The sequence below is a fragment of the Diorhabda carinulata genome, chromosome 5 (genome assembly GCF_026250575.1).
Source record: "Diorhabda carinulata isolate Delta chromosome 5, icDioCari1.1, whole genome shotgun sequence".
In the NCBI taxonomy this organism is placed as follows: domain Eukaryota; kingdom Metazoa; phylum Arthropoda; class Insecta; order Coleoptera; family Chrysomelidae; genus Diorhabda; species Diorhabda carinulata.
Window position 1 is genome coordinate 20,064,651 of NC_079464.1, and position 19,325 is coordinate 20,083,975.

Sequence of the window (19,325 nt, forward strand, 5' to 3'; positions counted from 1 at the left end):
TGGCCTAAGATAAACCAATTTTTGACTGAATTAGACGCAAAAAAGCCAAATCTTGACGAGATAAGCTCAGAAAACTCAATATTCAAGGAAATAAATTCACAAAATCCTACTTTTGAACAAATTAAATTTATGATGCCAGATTTCGACTAAATTATATTAAGAACTACAAATTTTTTACTAAATTAACCTTAAAAAAGCATTTTTGTTAAATGAACATAGAAAATTCAATTTTCGAACTAAATAAATTCACATAACCCAATTTTTGAACAAATTAAATTTATGATGCCAGATTTCGACTAAATTATATTAAGAACTACAAATTTTTTACTAAATTAACCTTAAAAAAGCATTTTTGTTAAATGAACATAGAAAATTCAATTTTCGAACTAAATAAATTCACATAACCCAATTTTTGAGAAAATTAATGCAATTTTTGATTTAATCAGACTAATTAGAACCAATTTATGACTAAATTAAGCGCAGAAAATTTAATTTTTGATCAAATAAACTCCAAAACCCAATTTTCAAGTGAAATAAATCAATAAAGCCCAATTGTTGCACAAATTAAATTTATAAAGCCAATTTTAGACTAAATTAAATTCAGAAAAAATAATTTTTTAACAAACAAAATCTTCCAACAAAATATACGAGGTAAGGCTTTAATTTAGAGCTTCCTTTAAATGTATCATGAAATCGGCCGTTTTAGAATTGTAATATGTTTTACTTTATCAGTGAGTTATTAAAATAAATCGAATAGTTTAGTAAATTATTTATTATATAATATAAAAACCAGCAAAAAACTGAAATGTTATGGAATTTAAGCGCTGCATCTTCTGACCTATCACCTATCAACAAAATATTTGCAGAATAAGTTAGTTTTCAGAATCAAAATAATGTAGTATTCTAATTTCTAACAAATAGTTTACTAATGCGAAACGTGAATACGTTGGAATGCGTATAAACTATCATATTTGTTTTTCATACTTATCAATAGATTGATTGACTCATCTATAGTCATACACGTGGTACTCATATTACTTGTTTAATAATCAACATTTCAAATATACGATACGTTTACATTCACTCAGCTTTCAATACGACGTAGCTTAAAAAAAGTTTAAATGTTCACCATAATCCACACTCTAACTTTACACACTTGGTCCGGCAAGTTTCCAGTTTTTCCCAACGATTCATAGTTCTGTAAATATGCATTTGTCTCAGCCTTCACTCCTTCATTTGTCATAAATCAGGGAGGCATACCACGTGGATGAAGCAATACATCGTAACTTAGTTCAGCTCATTTTTCTCTAATTATTGACGGGAAAAATTGTTTTCGCTTTCTTGGAACACGTTCCACTGATGAAGTTCATTGTTTCGACGGTATTTTCATTTCTGGGGTATAATGGTGTAACTATGTCCTCAATGGATGAGAGAACATACGCAATGTCATGAAAAAATTCATTTCACTTGAACTTGAAAGGAGATGAATATTTAGAACTGCAAAATAATCTAAAGCCAGCTTTGACAAACTTATACGACAGTTGCTACTAAGTTTTTAGATTGACAAATAACAACAAAGATTTATAATCGAATATGGCTTTATTGTTTTTCAAAATCTTCTCCATCAAGATCAATATAGTTTTGAATGTGTTGGAATGAATTGTCGAAGCATTCTTCCCATTCCGATTAAGGTACCTCCAAAGCATGTGATCGGAACGCATTAACCGTTTCTTCAGGTGTAGAAAAACGTTGACCTCGCAATTTATTTTTAATCTGCGGGAATAGGAAAAAGTCTTTGGATGCCAAATGGCGTAAGACCTATCAATCTGTTGTTTGTAGTGTTCAAAAACGTTTCCGTTTGAGCTAATGTGTGAGATCTTGCATTGTCGTGGTGGAGACTCGTTTCTCTGATTTTCTTCGTCGATTGTTGTACGAGATACTTTCGGGTTCATATGCATAGATTCAAGATTCGTCGCCAATCTTATAGACCTATTTTGATGCCCCACCAATTGACACTACCTTTTTTTGAGCGATTTTCAAATTAGAAGGTAACAAATCTTTTTTACAGCCAAATGTTCATGCAGATTGAATGTATGCGAGAAGGACTAATGTCCAGTATGCCTCAATCTCACCGTATGTCACATGATGATCTTGCAATATCAGTTTACGCATAGCATCGATGTTTTCTTTTAATAATGGCAATGTCAGATTTGACATGTCACATCTTAAAACTTGAGTAGCAACCTGATCCAGCAAACCAAATCAATGTCTGGCAGTACCTGAACAAAATTTTTCCAAATTGGTGGATGAGGAGGCACGTATCGATAGAACGACCATCAAGATCTCCTGATTTGATGCCTTTAAATTTTTGTATATCTTGTTTCATAAAAAACTAAACCCCTCAACTCAAATGACTTAAGAAGACGAATCTCGCTTGCGATTAGATCGCGGCGAACAGTTTGAACATCTCTACATTGATATTTTTTTTTTATTTTTTTTACATTTCTTTGAAATATTCAGTTTTTAGTGTAATGTAGCGAATTTCCAAAATGAAATGATTTTCCTTTTTATAATTTTAATTATTGTAATAAATAAACACTCAATATTTCCGAAACAGTTGACGATAGGTCTGGACCATTGTATATGAATCATGTCTAAAATTTTCTGAAGATTCCGAGGAATAAATAATATACAAAAAGGTTGATTTAAGAAAGTTGGTGTTGGCCACAGGATACCTGAACAAATAAATATCCCTCATAACTGTCTCTTAATATATTTAAAAAAAAAAGGTTAAATAATCCATTTAGAGAGCTTGCACATCATTTTGAGGTTAGGTATAAAAATCTGCCACATAAGAGGTAGGTAGAGAGAAATAGGTTTTTTGAAAATGTTTCAAAACCAAAATATTTAGTTTAGTCGAGAGTTTTTTAATCTTTTGCGAAAGTGATTTCACTTATCGAGGGATATATTAACCTCGGATAATATTTTTCTGTAATTCAGTGTCAAAATAAATGAAACATGATAATATTATGGGTTAATTTTGAGATGATTAAGTGAATGTACAATGCAAATTGCACCTACTGAATCCTTTAATTAACCGCAATCGATAAAAGGCAACGAACAACATTTTACCAATCGCTAGTTTGCAACTTGTGCAACTGAATCAAGTCATCGACGCATCAAGGTCGTTGCGATGGCCTTAAAGTACACATGTTACCTTCCAGAATTGCAAATAACGCTTTTGTAATAAATGTACTGACCTGCGAAATATAATTCTCTCATGTACATCAGTTAAATTATTTGAAAGAATGAAATTTCTTCATTAAATCACTACAAATATGATTTGTTTTATTAAATACGGGGTGCGATAAAAAACATGAGGTGGTAATCTTGACAAAAACATTAGATTAGATTTTTTGGGTGTTGTTTTGGACGCTCTGCACTTACACCATCAAAATATTTTGATAAAGACCGAAATGGTAGGAACATCGATTTTTTACCAGTTTATATCGGAATACCAAGAATATTTAGAAAGAAAAACATATGAAATAAACTAAAAAAACTTATCGTTTGAACGAGCCGCATTTTATATTCTGCCACTGTACATATTATGAGTTCTACAAAAATATGATTTCAAAAAACATTTTCTGTTATTTAAGAGCTATAAGTTAATCTAAATTTTTTTTATTTTAACTTCAAACTAACATATTTTACTCAATTTTTACCTTAGAAACAACAATTTTGTGTTTTTTGAGTTATTCTGAGGAAAAGCCGATTTTTCGATAAATTACGGAAATAAACAAATAATTAAAGTGTATGCTATGAACAGATCATAATCAATTTTTTGTTTTAGACACTATTCCACACTATTGTGAAGATTTGCCAACTTTTGTTGGATATTTTTGTCATTTCTCAAATCGCCAAAATCTATTGACATTTTTTTAAAATTCTTTTCAAAGTATATTAAAATTTAAATACAATACATACAATCAAATTGATGGGAATATAGTGAAAGATAATTTATGTTATGTTTAAATCATGACAACTACCAACTAAATTTTTATGAAATATGGGATGAATACGCGGAAAATGGTCATTCTCATAAAAACATACTTTTGGACATATGGAATCCAGCTATGAGGTTCAGGATGTTCATCAAAATATTATCGAAATATTTTAATCAAATATTCAGAGGATGATAATAAAATTGACTGAGATCTCCAAGAAAATAACGTATGGAGACGTAGATACAACTATGAGATCTACAACTTATACAGAGGATCAGGAAACAACAGTGTGCTCACAAAAAAGAACTTACGACCATACAAACGAACAGTAAAGGTTAAAATGGAAAAACGGGGTCTCTGAAGATGCTATAAAGATTGGTGCAGTAAACTGGATGGTCCTTGTAAGAAACTGGAAATGATGGGATTCAAGACTAGAGAAAGTAGACGCCCCCCTGTAAATCTGTGGGGCTAGTGATGATGATGATAACAAATGCTTGATGGTATATGTCCAATAAGTCCAATACAACAAAAGATTTCAGTCTCACTCCAATCAGCTGGCCAAAACAATCAATTATCCGAAAAATATTCAACGCTAACAGATTTTAACTTGTTTTATAGGGATAAGAAGTTTTAATTGAGTAAATATCGTCTATGTTTATATATTAGATTTCATCAAAATTTATTTCAAATTGAGTAGAACTGTTAATTATATTTCTTATTATCTTTTAACTATATCTGATAATAACGTACCCACGATCCTGTGGATCCCCATCTTCTTAATTTTCTCGGGAAAAATCCTTGCGCCGAAAAGTGTATATTCAAATGCATGGGTATACACGATATAGTCCCTGATTTATTTCTGTGCTGCGGAGATATCATTTGATGCGGTTCCAACATGTTCACTCACTCCCGTCAACTTATTCACTTCTCCGTATAAGAAATAATAGTTATTGGTGTCATTACAAAAACGAAACTGCAGAGTCTAAAGTACACTTTTTTACGACTAAAGAAAATACCTTTGCACCGGATATTTGCTTATGTCAATGGACAAAAGTCATATTGGGAAAGGTCATGATAAGTATTATGCTGAATAGGGAAGAAATTTGGTAAGCTAGGCATGTCATACATCAAAACAACAAATATTTAATCGATATTATTATCAACAAATATTTTTTAAAAAATTTTCTTACCAAGCATTATAGCTTTAAAGACTTTTTGTCTTTGATTGCTATAAACTAACTTATTTTGAATCAGTTTTCGGAATATACGTAATATAATTAGAAATTCGAAACCAACATCTTGAACCACGCTATATTTATGGTTAGTACTACAATGATACTTATAAGCACTTTACTTGCAACCAGCAAGAATATGGAGAAAAAGAGAAACTGGAATTTTTGACGATTATACGTATAACAAACCATTTCGCATAAATGAATCTCTTTGCAGGTTTTTCTGAAGTTGGAAAATATTGAGTATTAAGCTGCCATAAAATATTTGGTTTAGAAAAGGAGTATATCTAGACGAGAGATTCCCAAAGTGGTGGATATTGACCCCTTGGGGTCGATATCGGTTTCCAAGGGGTCGACATAAACGAAAACTGTTTTTGGGGGTCGACGACGTCTAAAAATCGGCCCGTATTAACTAACCCCAGGTCTTATTTAAAATTTTTTAGATACTGTATAACTTGTTCTGGGGGTAGCGACTTGTTATGAGTATGACTAATATTTTAATAGGAAGTATCATTCTTGTACTTTTAAAAAAACTTAACAATCAATAAGCGTGCACACGATTATGATAAAGTTGAAGTCCAAAAATGCTCCGGATATTTGACTATAAGACATGCTTGCACTTATGTTAAAAGTGTATTTGCGTTTTCAATTTCGTCGGAACTTGAATGATAATGTAGGTTTCTCGCACTCGCACTGAATTTTTCATTTTTTTATCTTCACGTTGCGATTTAAATGTTAAATCAGCACTACAAAAGCTCCACCCATGGCAATGCTATTCCGGTTACTTTTGGGTGCTTCCTCGTATACCGAGTACCAGTGGTAGGTTTACCAACAGGCTGAATAGGTAGTAGTTTAGGACGGCAGATTTCAAGGGGCGGCAAATTTTGTACTACAAAAATTTTATAATTCGACTTACAAAATACAAAAAACTATTGTTCACAAGAAGACGAGTTTCAGAGTTTAAGAAAAACTGAAATGAAGTATTATATGCTGTATACTAAGTACTTAAACGTCTTTACATTGTCTGCAATTGTGTGGTATCGAATTTCAGGGGTAAGTAGAGGCGGTTAAAGATAAATAGCCTACAGGCGGCGGATCTATGAATCCTCTACTGCTGATTATTGACGATGTAATTAAGAATAAAGCTATGAATCAACTAACGAATAAAAATCATGAGTCGTGCTGGAACAAGGTATAATCCAGTCAGATTTAGTGAAATTTTCAAAAAGCATAAAAAGCCAAAAATTGTGTGTTTTTATTATGAAAAGATTTATTAGACATTTTGATATGTTTATGTGTCTTAATGTTCTTGATTTTAGGTCTCTTTTGTTTCAAAATTAGATTTTTTTTAATAATTTTTTAAAAGAAAGATGAATATTGACACTAACAATTTGTGTATTTATACTAATCAATAGATTATCAATATCAAAATAAGCATAAAATCAAAATAGAACTTTGTTCTAGTAAGAAAAATTGATTTTTCATTAGTCCTTACGTCTTTACAGTAATCAATTAAATTATTTGTAGTTTTATTAGAATTTACAAAATAGAGCTATGAATTTTAAGAAACCAACTATCAGATCCTGAATTTAGATGCTTAGATATTTGAAAAGCAAACAATGCATTGAAAGAAAATAATAAAAATGATATTCAAAAAAAGGATAAACAGATACAACAATAAATTAAAAAACAAAACAGAAGCGAAACCATATGTTCAAGGACTTTCTCAACAATTATCGAATTATTTCAATAAATGATATTAGTATAAGTCATAAAGGACATAATACATTATCTAAATATTTCACTAAATTAATAATCTAAAACACCCAAAAACAAAAGAAGTAATATTATATATCAAGTGCCTTGTACTAATTGTGACGCTGTCTACATAGGGCAGACATCTCAGTATTTAGAAAATAGACTAAGAGATCATCAATACGTTAAAAAAAAAAGAAATGCATTAACCAACCCTAAAATATCAAAAAAAACATAAGATTCAAAAGTTCTTGGAACGGAATCTAATACATGAAAAAGAGAATTTTTATTAATGGTTCACATTCATAAAAACGAAAAAGCTAAAAATGATAAAAAAGACCTAAATAATTTAAGTAAAATTTTGTAAATTCAAAAAAAACTACAAATAATTTAATTGATTAAGTACTGCTACATATTTAAGATGTAAAGACTGAGAAAACATTAATTTTTCTTATTAGAACAACGTTCTAGTTTGATTCTTATTTTGATATTCAAGATGAAGGTGATCTATTGATTAATATAAATACGCAAATTGTCAGTGTCAATATCATATTTTGATTACAACTAGTCGAAACTTCCCTTAAAAAATTATTACAAAGAATAATTATGAAACTGAAAAGACCTAACATCAATAACATATATAATTGATGAGCAGCACTGTATATTGGAAAACTCTACTTACATAAATCGAACAAGAATTGTGTGATTGAATTTTGTTATTAATTATTTTTTATTTTATTAAATGAATTGTTTGATGTATTACATACATAAGGAATTAACAACACATACAACACTATTAGAAAATCTCACTCTATACTAGACACAAGTTCACGAAGTACTAACTGAAGTTACATCTAAAAATAGCTCCAGCTTCGGTACTTAATGACCATTTTTCGATTTCTAACTTAACGCGCGTATTCGATACTTTTTTTTATATAAAAAAAAGATCACTTGTCAGATAAAACTTTTTTACGCAACGAGCTGAAGACCGCGAGTACCCGTTCGAACTGTTCGCTGAACGGTCAATCCGGTACTACTGAAAATTTTTATTTATTTTTTTTAAAAGGAGGAATCGCGCAGGATGGTAATAAAAAGAAACGGAGTGGTAGTACCCTTATAGTAGTTAACATTGCCGAGGAACCGGTGTCGTGATCAACAGCTGGGGATAGGAATATAAGGCACGCGTCTTTGTACAACTTATTAGATTTTAGTAATGTTGCATAGGCGTAGACGAAAAAGGGATACAAAATTTATAGTAAAATAAGGTGACGATGCGCCTTAACAAGTAATGATTTTACTTTTTATAGATGTCAATAGTATTTTAATTATTTCAACTTATATTCCAATACATTTTGCACACGATAAAATGAAAGGTCCTAAATAGAAAAAACCTTTTATTTCAATATACTTTTTATAACGTCTGACTGAAGCTTCTATACCACTAAAAAATTTGGTGCATCTTTAGAGTCAAAATGTTCAATTTCTTTTTTGCTGTTAAATCTTTTATCTCTTAAATCGGCCTCTTAAAGCTTTGGGAACATAATATAGTTGGACGGGACCAGATCAAGGCTTATAGGGTGTGTGAAACCCCATCCGTATAGAATAGCCTTGGAAAGCGAAGTAGTGTGGATTGGAGCTTTGTCATGAAACAAGTGAATTCCTCGGCTGATTTGGCTACAACCACGGTTGTATTCGATTTTATAAAGTCAGTCAAAAAGATACCCTCGCACTCCCAAAATGGTAGCGATTACTTTTTTGGTACATTTCGTAACCTTTGCTTTTGTTGGCACGGGTTCTTCCTTCCGATGTCACTCAATGGAATCTCTTTCAAGATTTCAGTACGGTACCATTTAAGTATGGTAATCAAACGCTACTTTTCTTAAGGCCGCTTGACAGTTTTTCAAATGTTTCTTCATCCATTCTAAACTAATTTTTCTATGTTTTCCCGTTTAATTCTCTAGCTAATCTGTCAATCAGATTCCAAAAGCGAGGCAGAGGCAGATATAATTATTGCCAGTGATGCACTGACCACTTTTCTTTTGGTTACTTTACCTAGCTTTGTTATTTTCATTTTCAAACTGCCCACAAAATATTAAATAAAGTTTGAGGTTAGAAAATTGTTTACTTTTACTTTTGAAATTTTGATTAGTGGCAACAATGATGCAGTGGGAAGAGACTTGCATAATGTCAAACAACATGCAATATTCGTCTATGTACTATTTTGATTTTTCAAGGAATTGCATGCAATTTCTTACACGTTATCTTGCACCATGACAAGCGACCTTTAAAGAAACCACGACTCTATAAGCTATCAATATAGCCGAGAATTTTTAAGATTAATTGAATTCCATTGAAGAAAAACGAATTGAAGACGTCTAATGGAAAGACATTAAATCCAAAAGCTTTATATAAACTACTTAAGAGCTGTTAATAAGTATCAAGAAGGAGGTTGCTCTATAACATACATTCACTCAACACCTACCACACGCAAAAGTTGGATGATTGAATGAAGGTATTAAGCAACCCACGTCAAAAGGGAATCGTTTGATTATTGTACATGCTTGTGGTGAGTGTAGTTTTGTTGAAGAAACTGCATTAATTTTCAAATCTAGTATAGGACCACAACCGAGATGTATTTTGAAAATATTCTGGACGAAGCACATCCTCAAAAGGAAGTTATGCAAAGACTAGGAAGTCGTCTTTATCGTAAAAAAAAAACTGGAGTATTTTGGCCATATACTAAGACATGATAAATACCGTCTTTTACAGTTGATTGTCCAAGACAAAGTGGATAGGAAGAGGAAACAGGAAGAAGACGGCATTCATGGTTGGACATTTGTTTAAAAACGCAGTAAATAAGATAAGAATAGATTTCGTTCGCAGCAAATAAGACAATGGAAGAAATACTGAAATAGGCGACTATCACGAGGAAATATCTTTGAGAAATAATTGTAAATGGTTCGAAAACAAATTAATAAATAAATTTTTGGCATAAAGTTTTAAGATTACCTTAATTTTGGCCCAGATCTTAATGGAATTGAGCTGGTCTGGGGTGGATTAAAATCGTAATTAGTACTATACAAAGCAATACACAATCAAATATCTACAACTACTTAATTGGCAGGAATATAGTGAACTGATAAGACCTTATGTCGCCAAAAAATTTCAAGCGTTCCATCTAAAAGTACAAGATTGTTATAGAAAGCGGTGTTATCGTTGTTTTTAATAAGTAGTGTACATATAAAATTCAATTGAAAGAAGTTTTTTATTGATACAGCTATGCACTGGAGTAATTTTTACATTACCGGACCAAACCATATGCTACACCGGAAGAAAAGCACACGTGGTCCCGAAATCGCTGAACCAAATGAACAGATGGCGTTACACGAATATGAAAATTGATTGAAATTGCCATGACTGGGGTTTATAGTTATTTCACCCCATCATAAAAGTAACGATTTTGCATGTATACAAGTTGTTTCATTAACAGGTGAAAAAATAATATTAATTTAGAAGTATAACATAAACATGATATTTATATTCTGTATTTTGCATGTATACTGCAACTAATAAAGTTTTTTTTTTCAATAGGCTGAACAGTTATAAGTGAAGATGTGGACACCACAACAGAAAGCTCAATGCGTGTCAAGGTTTATAGAGACGAAATCAGATACGCAGGTTCAACGGAACTTCAGGACAAAATTCCAAAGAGACCCACCATCCGTGCATGGCACACAAGCTTCATGAGGACCGGATTAGTATTGCATAAAAGTGGAGCCGGACGACCCAGCACAAGTCCAGAAAATGTGGAGCGAATACGGCAAACATTCCAGCACAATCCGAAAACTTCAATTCGTCAGGCTTCAAGGCAACTCCAAATGCCTACAACCACAATCCAGAGGGTTCTTCATAAACAGTTGCGTCTGTATGCCTATAAGGTACAGTTGCTACAGGCACTGTTACCAACAGATCGACCAAAACTTGTGACATTTACCGTAGACATGTTAGAGCGTATTGAGCATGATGAAGATTTCTTGAAAAAGATGTGTTTCAGTGATGAGGCCACGTTCCATGTGTCTGGTACAATAAACCGCCACAACGTACGAATTTGGAGTTCTGAAACTCCACATGCAGAAGTCGAGCTTCAACAAAACAGTCCAAAGGTTAATGTGTGGTGTGGGCTTATGCACAACAAAATCATTGGTCCTTTCTTCTTCATAAATATCACAGTTACTGGCTGCGTGTACCTGGATATGCTTTAATACATTTCTCTTCCTCAGTTGGAAAACTTACAGCCGATTGTTTACTTTCAACAGGATGGTGCACCACCACACCTCAATGAAACTTTTCCCAACCGATGGATTGGACGGAATGGCCTAATTCTATGGCCACCAAGGTCTCTGGACATAACACCCCTCGACTTCTTCTTGTGGAGTTATTTAAAAGACACTGGTTAATGATATTGATGACTTGAAACGCCGCATTACATAATCTTTTAATACAATCACAGACGACATGCTACAGCGTACCTGGCTTAAAATTGAAGTGTACTAATATACGATGTACCTCACTTTTTGAAATGCCTACTATGTCTTCTAGCTCGCCCACTACCAGTAGACGATCATCAAGTGCTGCTTTGTGGATTTTCTTCAACATTTCTGAAGTCGTCACCTCATTTGATCGATTACAGCGATGCTGGTCTTCGCTGGTCATATTTTACTGTTGATAATCAACGAGCAGTCTCACCTAGAGTAGACTCCAGTTCAACTTTTATAATTGTTGGGCTAATGCCTTTCCAATAAAAGTATTGTGTATTTTCTAATACAGTGTTTTTTTGCAAGCTATCTCTAGGTCAAGCCAGGTACTTTTCTTAGTCAAAATTTTTTACGATCTTTTGTAGTTTCCATATCCAGATATTTATAAAATGTGATGAGTAGTTGTTTTGTACCTTCATCAGACTATATCTCGTTCCTAACTTCTAAAGTACGATTAAAAGTTCATTTTCTTAAAAATCTGGCCTTGAATGAATGACGCGCCTCCTCCAAACGTTAATATAGTCACTTAAGTCACTTAAAATTCTTCTTTACCCACTAAATGTATATTATCAATGTCGTCCACGATCTCCAATATAATTTTTATTCTCATCACATGTCGAAAATATCTTACCAAATGCGCAATAAGTCCTTAATTATTATTTTGTTTGTATTTAATAATATGGACGTGTTGAAATTTTTTAATTATTACAAACGCCTTGTTTGTACCATAATGTGAATGTTACGTTTGCGCAACGTTATTGACATAACGGAAGTTGCTATATAAGTACGACTAGATTAAGTCGTGAGGATATTTCGATATTGTTTCTTTTTTTTTTCGTCTTCTTCTTCAATATAGTCCTGTTCCGAATATCAAGTTGTCTTAATTAATTAAGCAATTGATCTCTATTAATAGATTTCACTGCAACACTAGAAATTTTGAAATTGTTTCTCATTATCTGATAACGCTAGTTTACAAACTTTTTGTCTGTTTTTAATTTCCACTCATGACTTATTTTTATCAAATCAAAACTTAAAAAAAAACAGCTCAAGTTACTTTGTTTTCGACTTTTATAAATTAGGTCTAGTTTCAGCACTTGTTTCTTCAATTGAGGTAAATTTCTTACCGGCGAACATTTTTTTGAGATCAGTTGTCACTGAGGCCACAACTGGACTATACGGTGGATGATGAAGCCCTTAGAAGTGTGATCCGTTCAATTTAACTATCGTTGCCATCGATTTGCAATCAGTGCATTGTCTTGGTGAAACAGTGGTTTTTTCTTCTTAATATGAGGCCGTTTATTTTGATTTTGGCAATCAAATGATCCAACAACTTTATGTAGTATTCGCTATTGATTGTCTCTTCCTTTTGGAGATAGTAGATGAAGAATATTCCATGCGCATCCCAAAATACTGAAGACATAAACATCCCAGCTAACTGTTGTGTCTTTGGACGTGGTTCTCCTGCTGCAGTCCACTCAGATGATGATCGTTTCGATTCCGGAGTGAAGTGATGGATCCATGTTTCATCCATTGATTCATCTGATTTATTTTGTGTAAACATAGCTAAATACTGCTACAAAAACAGGTGGTTGCTTTTGATCGACTGTGGGTAAACGCAGCAACTACTTTAAAAAAAGCTTTCTTATGGTCTTCTAAGTCTAGGGATTTGGATTAATTCGAGAAATGACAGTACTGAAGAGATAAAAGTAGGAATTGAAATTGATCACAGTGCATTTTATAAAATGAAAACGTCTTTCCGAAATAAAAACTTGACTAACAAAATACCGATATTTCATTATTTAGCAATTAGATCAGTAAGTCATGAATACGATAAAAAAAATATAATTGTTTTACAAAGTTGTGATTAGTGTTAGTGATGAATAAATGCAAGACCAAGACTAGGTTTGTCTTGGTCTTGCAATGTAATAAGTTGTCTTGGTAGTTATCTTGGTTTTGCAGCTTACAGTTCTGGACTTGGTATGAATCTTGCAGCTTTATGAATTGTCTTGGTTTTGAAGCTTCCAATCCTAGACTTGGTCTTAATCTTGCAGAGTTGTTTTGGTCTTGCAACTTCCACTTCTAGATTTGGTCTTGTAAATAAGTTGTCTTTAACTTGAAGCTTCCAGTCCTAGACTGGGTCTTAGTTTTGCAATGTATTAAGTTGTTTTGTTCTTGCAGCTTCCAGTCGTAGACTTGATCTGAGTCTTGCAATGTAATAAGTTGTCTTGGTCTTGCATCTTCCAGTCCTATACTTGGTTTGTCTTGCAGTGAAATTAGTTGCCTTGGTTGCAGCTTCCACTCCTAGTCTTGGTCTTGGTCTTGCACCAAGACAGTTGCACTTTTTTTGGTAAATTGTTATTGGAAGCAATTTAAAAATAAACATTTTCCTCACTGATATCCGGGACAATAATGTCATTATGAAAAAACTTCTTTCGATGTAAAAACTTAATAACAAAATACAAAAGAAGTTATGAACGAACATAAGATAGACATTTCATTATTTATCAAATAGATCAGTAAGTCACAAATACAATAAAAAAATATAACTGTACTAACAAACTATGAAATGGTTTTACATAAAAAGTTGTCAATGACCAGAAAAAATTTGGAATTCTACTTTATAAATTTTAGTATTTTTGAAATGTAGGCCAATTGGAAGACCTCATAGAAGGTGACAGAAAGAAGACGCAATCAGGTTTCTGAAGTGACGAAATTGGAATAAAGCAGCTCTGGATAGGAACCACTGGGAAAGAAAACTTATACCACCATAGGAGAAAAAGATAACATTAAAAGAAATAATATAATCAATTACTCAATTCACTAGTAATCATTCATTACTAGTGATTAAGATCATGAAGAAGCTTGAAATCGAAAAAAAGCAACCGTGGATCAAAAAAAATTCACAAATAGTACTGGATTCTCTGATTAAAGTTTTCCTGAATTTTTTAATTCAGTAATTTTGCGCTTATGGTTGATTTAAATGATGTAATTTATATTTTTAGCTTCAGTAAGCAGGCGGCCGCTCTATGAACTTACACGATGCAACACTTATATCCATCAAAGTTACTTTCACTTAATTTTATATAGGAAAGGAATTTTTCGAGATATTGTCAAAATTGATCCTTGTTTACAATTACCGATAAGATAATACAAATTAGACGTAAATATTTAGTTTACCAACGATTCTTGGAACTTTTTTTAAAAATATCTTGCAATTGGCGACATTTAATGAAGATAAATACGAGGGTTGTTCATTAAGTTTTGAGATAGACAAATAAAAATAAATATTTATAATTGGATATTCTCCATTGAGATCACTACAAATTTCATCCGTTTTATTTTTTCCATTTCGATTGAGGTACCTCCAAAACATGTGATTTGAACGCTTCTTCAGGTTTTTGATCTGTGGGAATAAGAAGTAACCATTAGATGCTAAACAAGGACTGTACCCATTAATTCGATGTTTTGACTGTTCAAAAACGTTTTTGTCTGAACTGATGCGTGAGAGCTCGCATTGTTGTGGTGGAGAATGGCAAACAAATGCTAGTGTACCATTCAGAATTGACCGTTCCACGTTTCTCCAATGGAACTATGACGACATATCTAGCTATTCCGAAAAACAAGCGACCATTTGCTTCGAAGTTCTTCGAGCGCCAACATCTTTTTTTGGATTTGGCTCGTCGTGAAAGACTCGTACAGTTAATTGTTGTTTAGTTTTGGGTTCACATGCAAAGATCCATGATTCGCAACCTGTCAAATAGTCTTTTGAAGCTCCGCGCTTAATTTTTTTCAACATCTCTTTGCACCATTCGAGACGAGCTTTTTTGAGCGATTTTGAGCGATTGTCAAATGATGCGGTATCCAAAACGCAAGCAAATATTTCGACAGCCAAATATTCATGCAATATTGAGTGGAACTAATACCTAAGTATGCCTTAATCTCACGGTATGTGCCGATTTTGGACGACTTTCACCAAAAGTCGAAGTGAGTTGATGGGCACGTTGCTGTTGGTTAAATCTACGTGGAAAGTCTCAGAAAATCATCACACGATATAATTCCAATCTGACTCAAATAGCACTCGTATCACAAGACGTTCTGAGTACGTTCACCATAAAAAATGTCAACCTTTATAATGGCAATGTCAGATTTGACGTATTAACATCATTGTTGCCATATCTTAAAACTCATGTAGCAGCCCTCGTAATTTATGTTACTTTATGTTACCATTACTTATAAAAAAAATTCTACAAGGTGATTGATAGGTGAAAAATTGAGCTGTATTTGTTTATTAGTTATTTCTAGGTTAAATAATGTAGATGTAAAATGCAAACATTTTAGTCTGACAACGCATACACCCAAACACCCAAAAAGTTCAAAAATAAAAATGAAATGGCTACTGTAACTTTGTCGTGTGGGTGAATGCAAAGGGAGATTAAAAATAAAAGAATTAATTTTTTTTCAATAACGTATATTATGACGAATTTTTAACATTTTGCCATATAGTGTGGAAATTTTTAAGCAATTGATTTTTGAGTAAAATATCTCGAGGTGGCATTTTGCGTACTAAGAAAATGCTATAGCGAAATCAATGGAAATCCAATACGAGATATAATGTTGAAGGTCTCACACTAATAATTTTTCCAAGGTTCGTCTTTTATTGTCGCGTCTTCCTGTTGACAATTTTTCGAATCAAATTTGATTCACTTGATCCAATTGTTCATAATCAATCTCTGCATCGAAAGTTTGTACAAGTACCAACAATTCAAATTGAAGAATTCTGCGGATCTTTTTCCGTTTTGAATCAACATATAGAGCCCAGTTTTTACATCCATTTATCAAGTCATCATAAAGAAGTTTCTGTATTTGATATTGATCCCCCAAGTTGAGACTATTCCAAATAAAATTAAGAAAGCTACCTTAAGACACAAAGAAACACTCGATAAGAGTCTCAGTCTCAAAATACTCCAGCTTCTAGAGAATCAACACTAGACGCAAAGGCTCAAACAAACTAAGCCGCCCGAGCTTATATTATAAGAAAAAAATAAATGTGAAACAGAATCAGTAATGCGCTAGTGCTAGTAGTCACGATTAGTGATGAATAACTGCAAGATCAAGACTAGATTTGTCTTGGTCTTGTAATGTAATAAGTTGCCTTGGTCATTATCTTGGTTTTGCAGCTCACAGTTCTAGACTTGGTATGAGTCTTGCAGAGTTGTTTTGGTCTTGCAACTTCCACTTCTAGATTTGGTCTGGGTAATGAGTTGTCTTGGACTTGAAGCTTCCAGTCCTAGACTGGGTTTTAGTATTGCAATGTAATAAGTTGTCTTGTTCTTGCAGATTCTTAACGGCAAGATGTTTTCATGCTGTGTCGTGACCTTGCCTAAGTCTTGCAACACTAGGTCGTGGTCTAGCATAAGTCTTACACTGCTCGGCCTGAAGCTGATCTTGGTCTTTTATGGCAAGGCAACGAATGAGACCACAAGAGATAGACCACACTCGCTCACCATTATAAAGAGATGAGGGCCTTTAAAAAACTAGGATCACCTATAAATTTTGGTAGGAATTTAGGTTAAAATAAAAAATTTGATGAATCTTTTACATTAGGTACATTTCCATTGTCAAAAGTGGTTCGAAAAGAGATCAGATAACTTTAAGTATTACATTAAAACAAAACGTCCTTGCCAATATATGTGAAAAAACTTGAGAAGTATCACATTTTAAAAAAAATTTTGAAATTTCTACAATGGTATTATGAAGACCTAGTGAACGATAAACTCATTTTTTTTAAATTCATTCCTTATATAATTTCACTCGCGACAATCGGTAGCCATGTATGAACTTCCTTTCTTTCTAGTTTCAGATATTTTCCGAAATCTTTTTCACAACAATCAAATAAAAAAATCTTGAAAAACTATCGAAAGAGTACAAAAAACTCACCTGATGATGTCTGTCACGATAAAGAAACAATTTGGGACCTTTCAAGACCACGAATACTTGTTTCCAAGATCTATCGGTGGCTCGCTGAAATTCAAATTTATGCATTGAGAATATTTTCAATGAAAATATCAAAACAATTAATTCAAAATCAAATTGTGGTATATAATGGTCCCACTGACCAATAACGATGCCGGGCCACGTTTCGCCCGGGATGTTCACGTGCTGTTCATGCACTGATCGCTGTTTTGGTTTACTATTTTTTAGAGATTGATAGAAGCTGATCGTTTTTGAAGGGTGGCATGGAAAAAACCTCTTTCAAGATATCCAAATAAAATTATAAGGTTACAGGGGGCTGAAGAAAATGAAAATTGGACGCATGAAGAGTGGGAGAGAGTTTTATGGAGTGGGTGAAAGTTTGAGTGTGAGTGTTTGCACGCTGATTCAATGTGCGGTTTGAGGATGTTTTGAAGGAAAGTCGAGTGGAGATCTAGTGAAAATAAAGGGATTTTGAAGGAAGAAGGATATAAAATATTAACTGAAAATGTAGTACATTCTGGGCATCGCTTGATTTACCTTCCAGTGTGACAACGGTCTTAAGCATTTCTTATAGTTGCGCAAAGAGTATCTGAAAAAATTGGAAAGAGAGAATGTACTGAAAGTAAGAAAGCAGTGTCCTACTTCCACTTCCCATCTTTGAAGTGTTCATTATTAATTAATTAAAAACTCACTGGAAATAATAATTATAACTCCAAATAATACCTTTTATCTCCTAACCTAACTATACTGTCAGACTAATAGACTTTTTGATCCACCCCTCAAGCCTCTAGATAGTTTGGCCTCAACTATACGTCGCCTTTAATCAATATTATCATTGCATCTTCCCTATTCATAGTGAACACACTGTTTACACTACCACTACACCAACACCCACGATTACACTGTTTGATGCGCGTTTCGATAACCAAGTTATCGTCTTCAGAGGCTTTGTTACCGAAATACTCGTCAGACAGTGTAATTGTGAGTGTTGGTGTAGTGGTAGTTTAAACAGTGTGTTCATTATGAATATCACCAACTGTTCCAAAAATTTCAACTTAATCTTCCCTATTATAAATACGTTATCAAATTGGATGAAACACACTTACTTTGCCATCTATCTCCAATATTTTACAGTGCAGTACTCCGTCCTTCACGATAAACGATAGCTCCTTACTTTCCACTAAGGGACTAGATCCTTCCGACACTTTATCACGATCTAAAGACGCGTTGCTGCTACTGATGCTACCACTGAAACCAAAAATTACAATTTTAAACTGTATCGAGGAGTCGATGTTGATATAAATATGCAATATCATAACAAGCCATTCAGATAAAGCCGAAAAAGCAAATAATAGATCGAAAAGACAGATATTTGGTTAATAAACGTTTTATAATGATATAATTAGGTATACAATTGTTAACAAATAAAATTAGATGTTGGTTAAGCACCTTGTACGGAGAAATATATATGAATTGTAACGAAGTCTTTGTCAGCTATATTATGAGCGATTTCTTATTGGGAACTTTGTTTCAAAATAATTTTTTAAAAGATAGATAAAACTTGACGTTTCTGCTTTTCTCTAAGTCTTTATTAAAATATGATTAAAAAACTAATTTAGACAGAAGATACATAAATTCAGTTGTTTTGTTGTTTTTCAGATTTTATCTATAACTTTCACATAATCTAAGGAATATTGGGAAGTAATGGCAGTTGTTATACTTGTCAATTGTGTAATATCGATAATTTGATTAAAAATTATTGAATTGTCATGTCAAAAATCACGTTAACTTTGTGAAACTGCCATATAGCGATAACATTCGTT

General features: G+C 32.9%; 1 protein-coding gene across 22 annotated transcripts in view; it reads right to left on the reverse strand.

Moving 5' to 3' along the window:
* Positions 1–19,325, reverse strand: part of LOC130894382 (rho GTPase-activating protein 21-B) — a 237,408-nt gene that overhangs the window by 27,329 nt on the left and 190,754 nt on the right. For all 22 annotated transcript variants that reach the window (XM_057801193.1, XM_057801171.1, XM_057801192.1 and 19 more), the window contains 2 exons: positions 18,609–18,750; positions 17,467–17,550 (listed from right to left, as the gene is read on the reverse strand). In XM_057801193.1, coding sequence (XP_057657176.1) covers positions 17,467–17,550; positions 18,609–18,750 — 226 coding nt within the window. The remainder of the gene's footprint in view (positions 1–17,466; positions 17,551–18,608; positions 18,751–19,325) is intronic.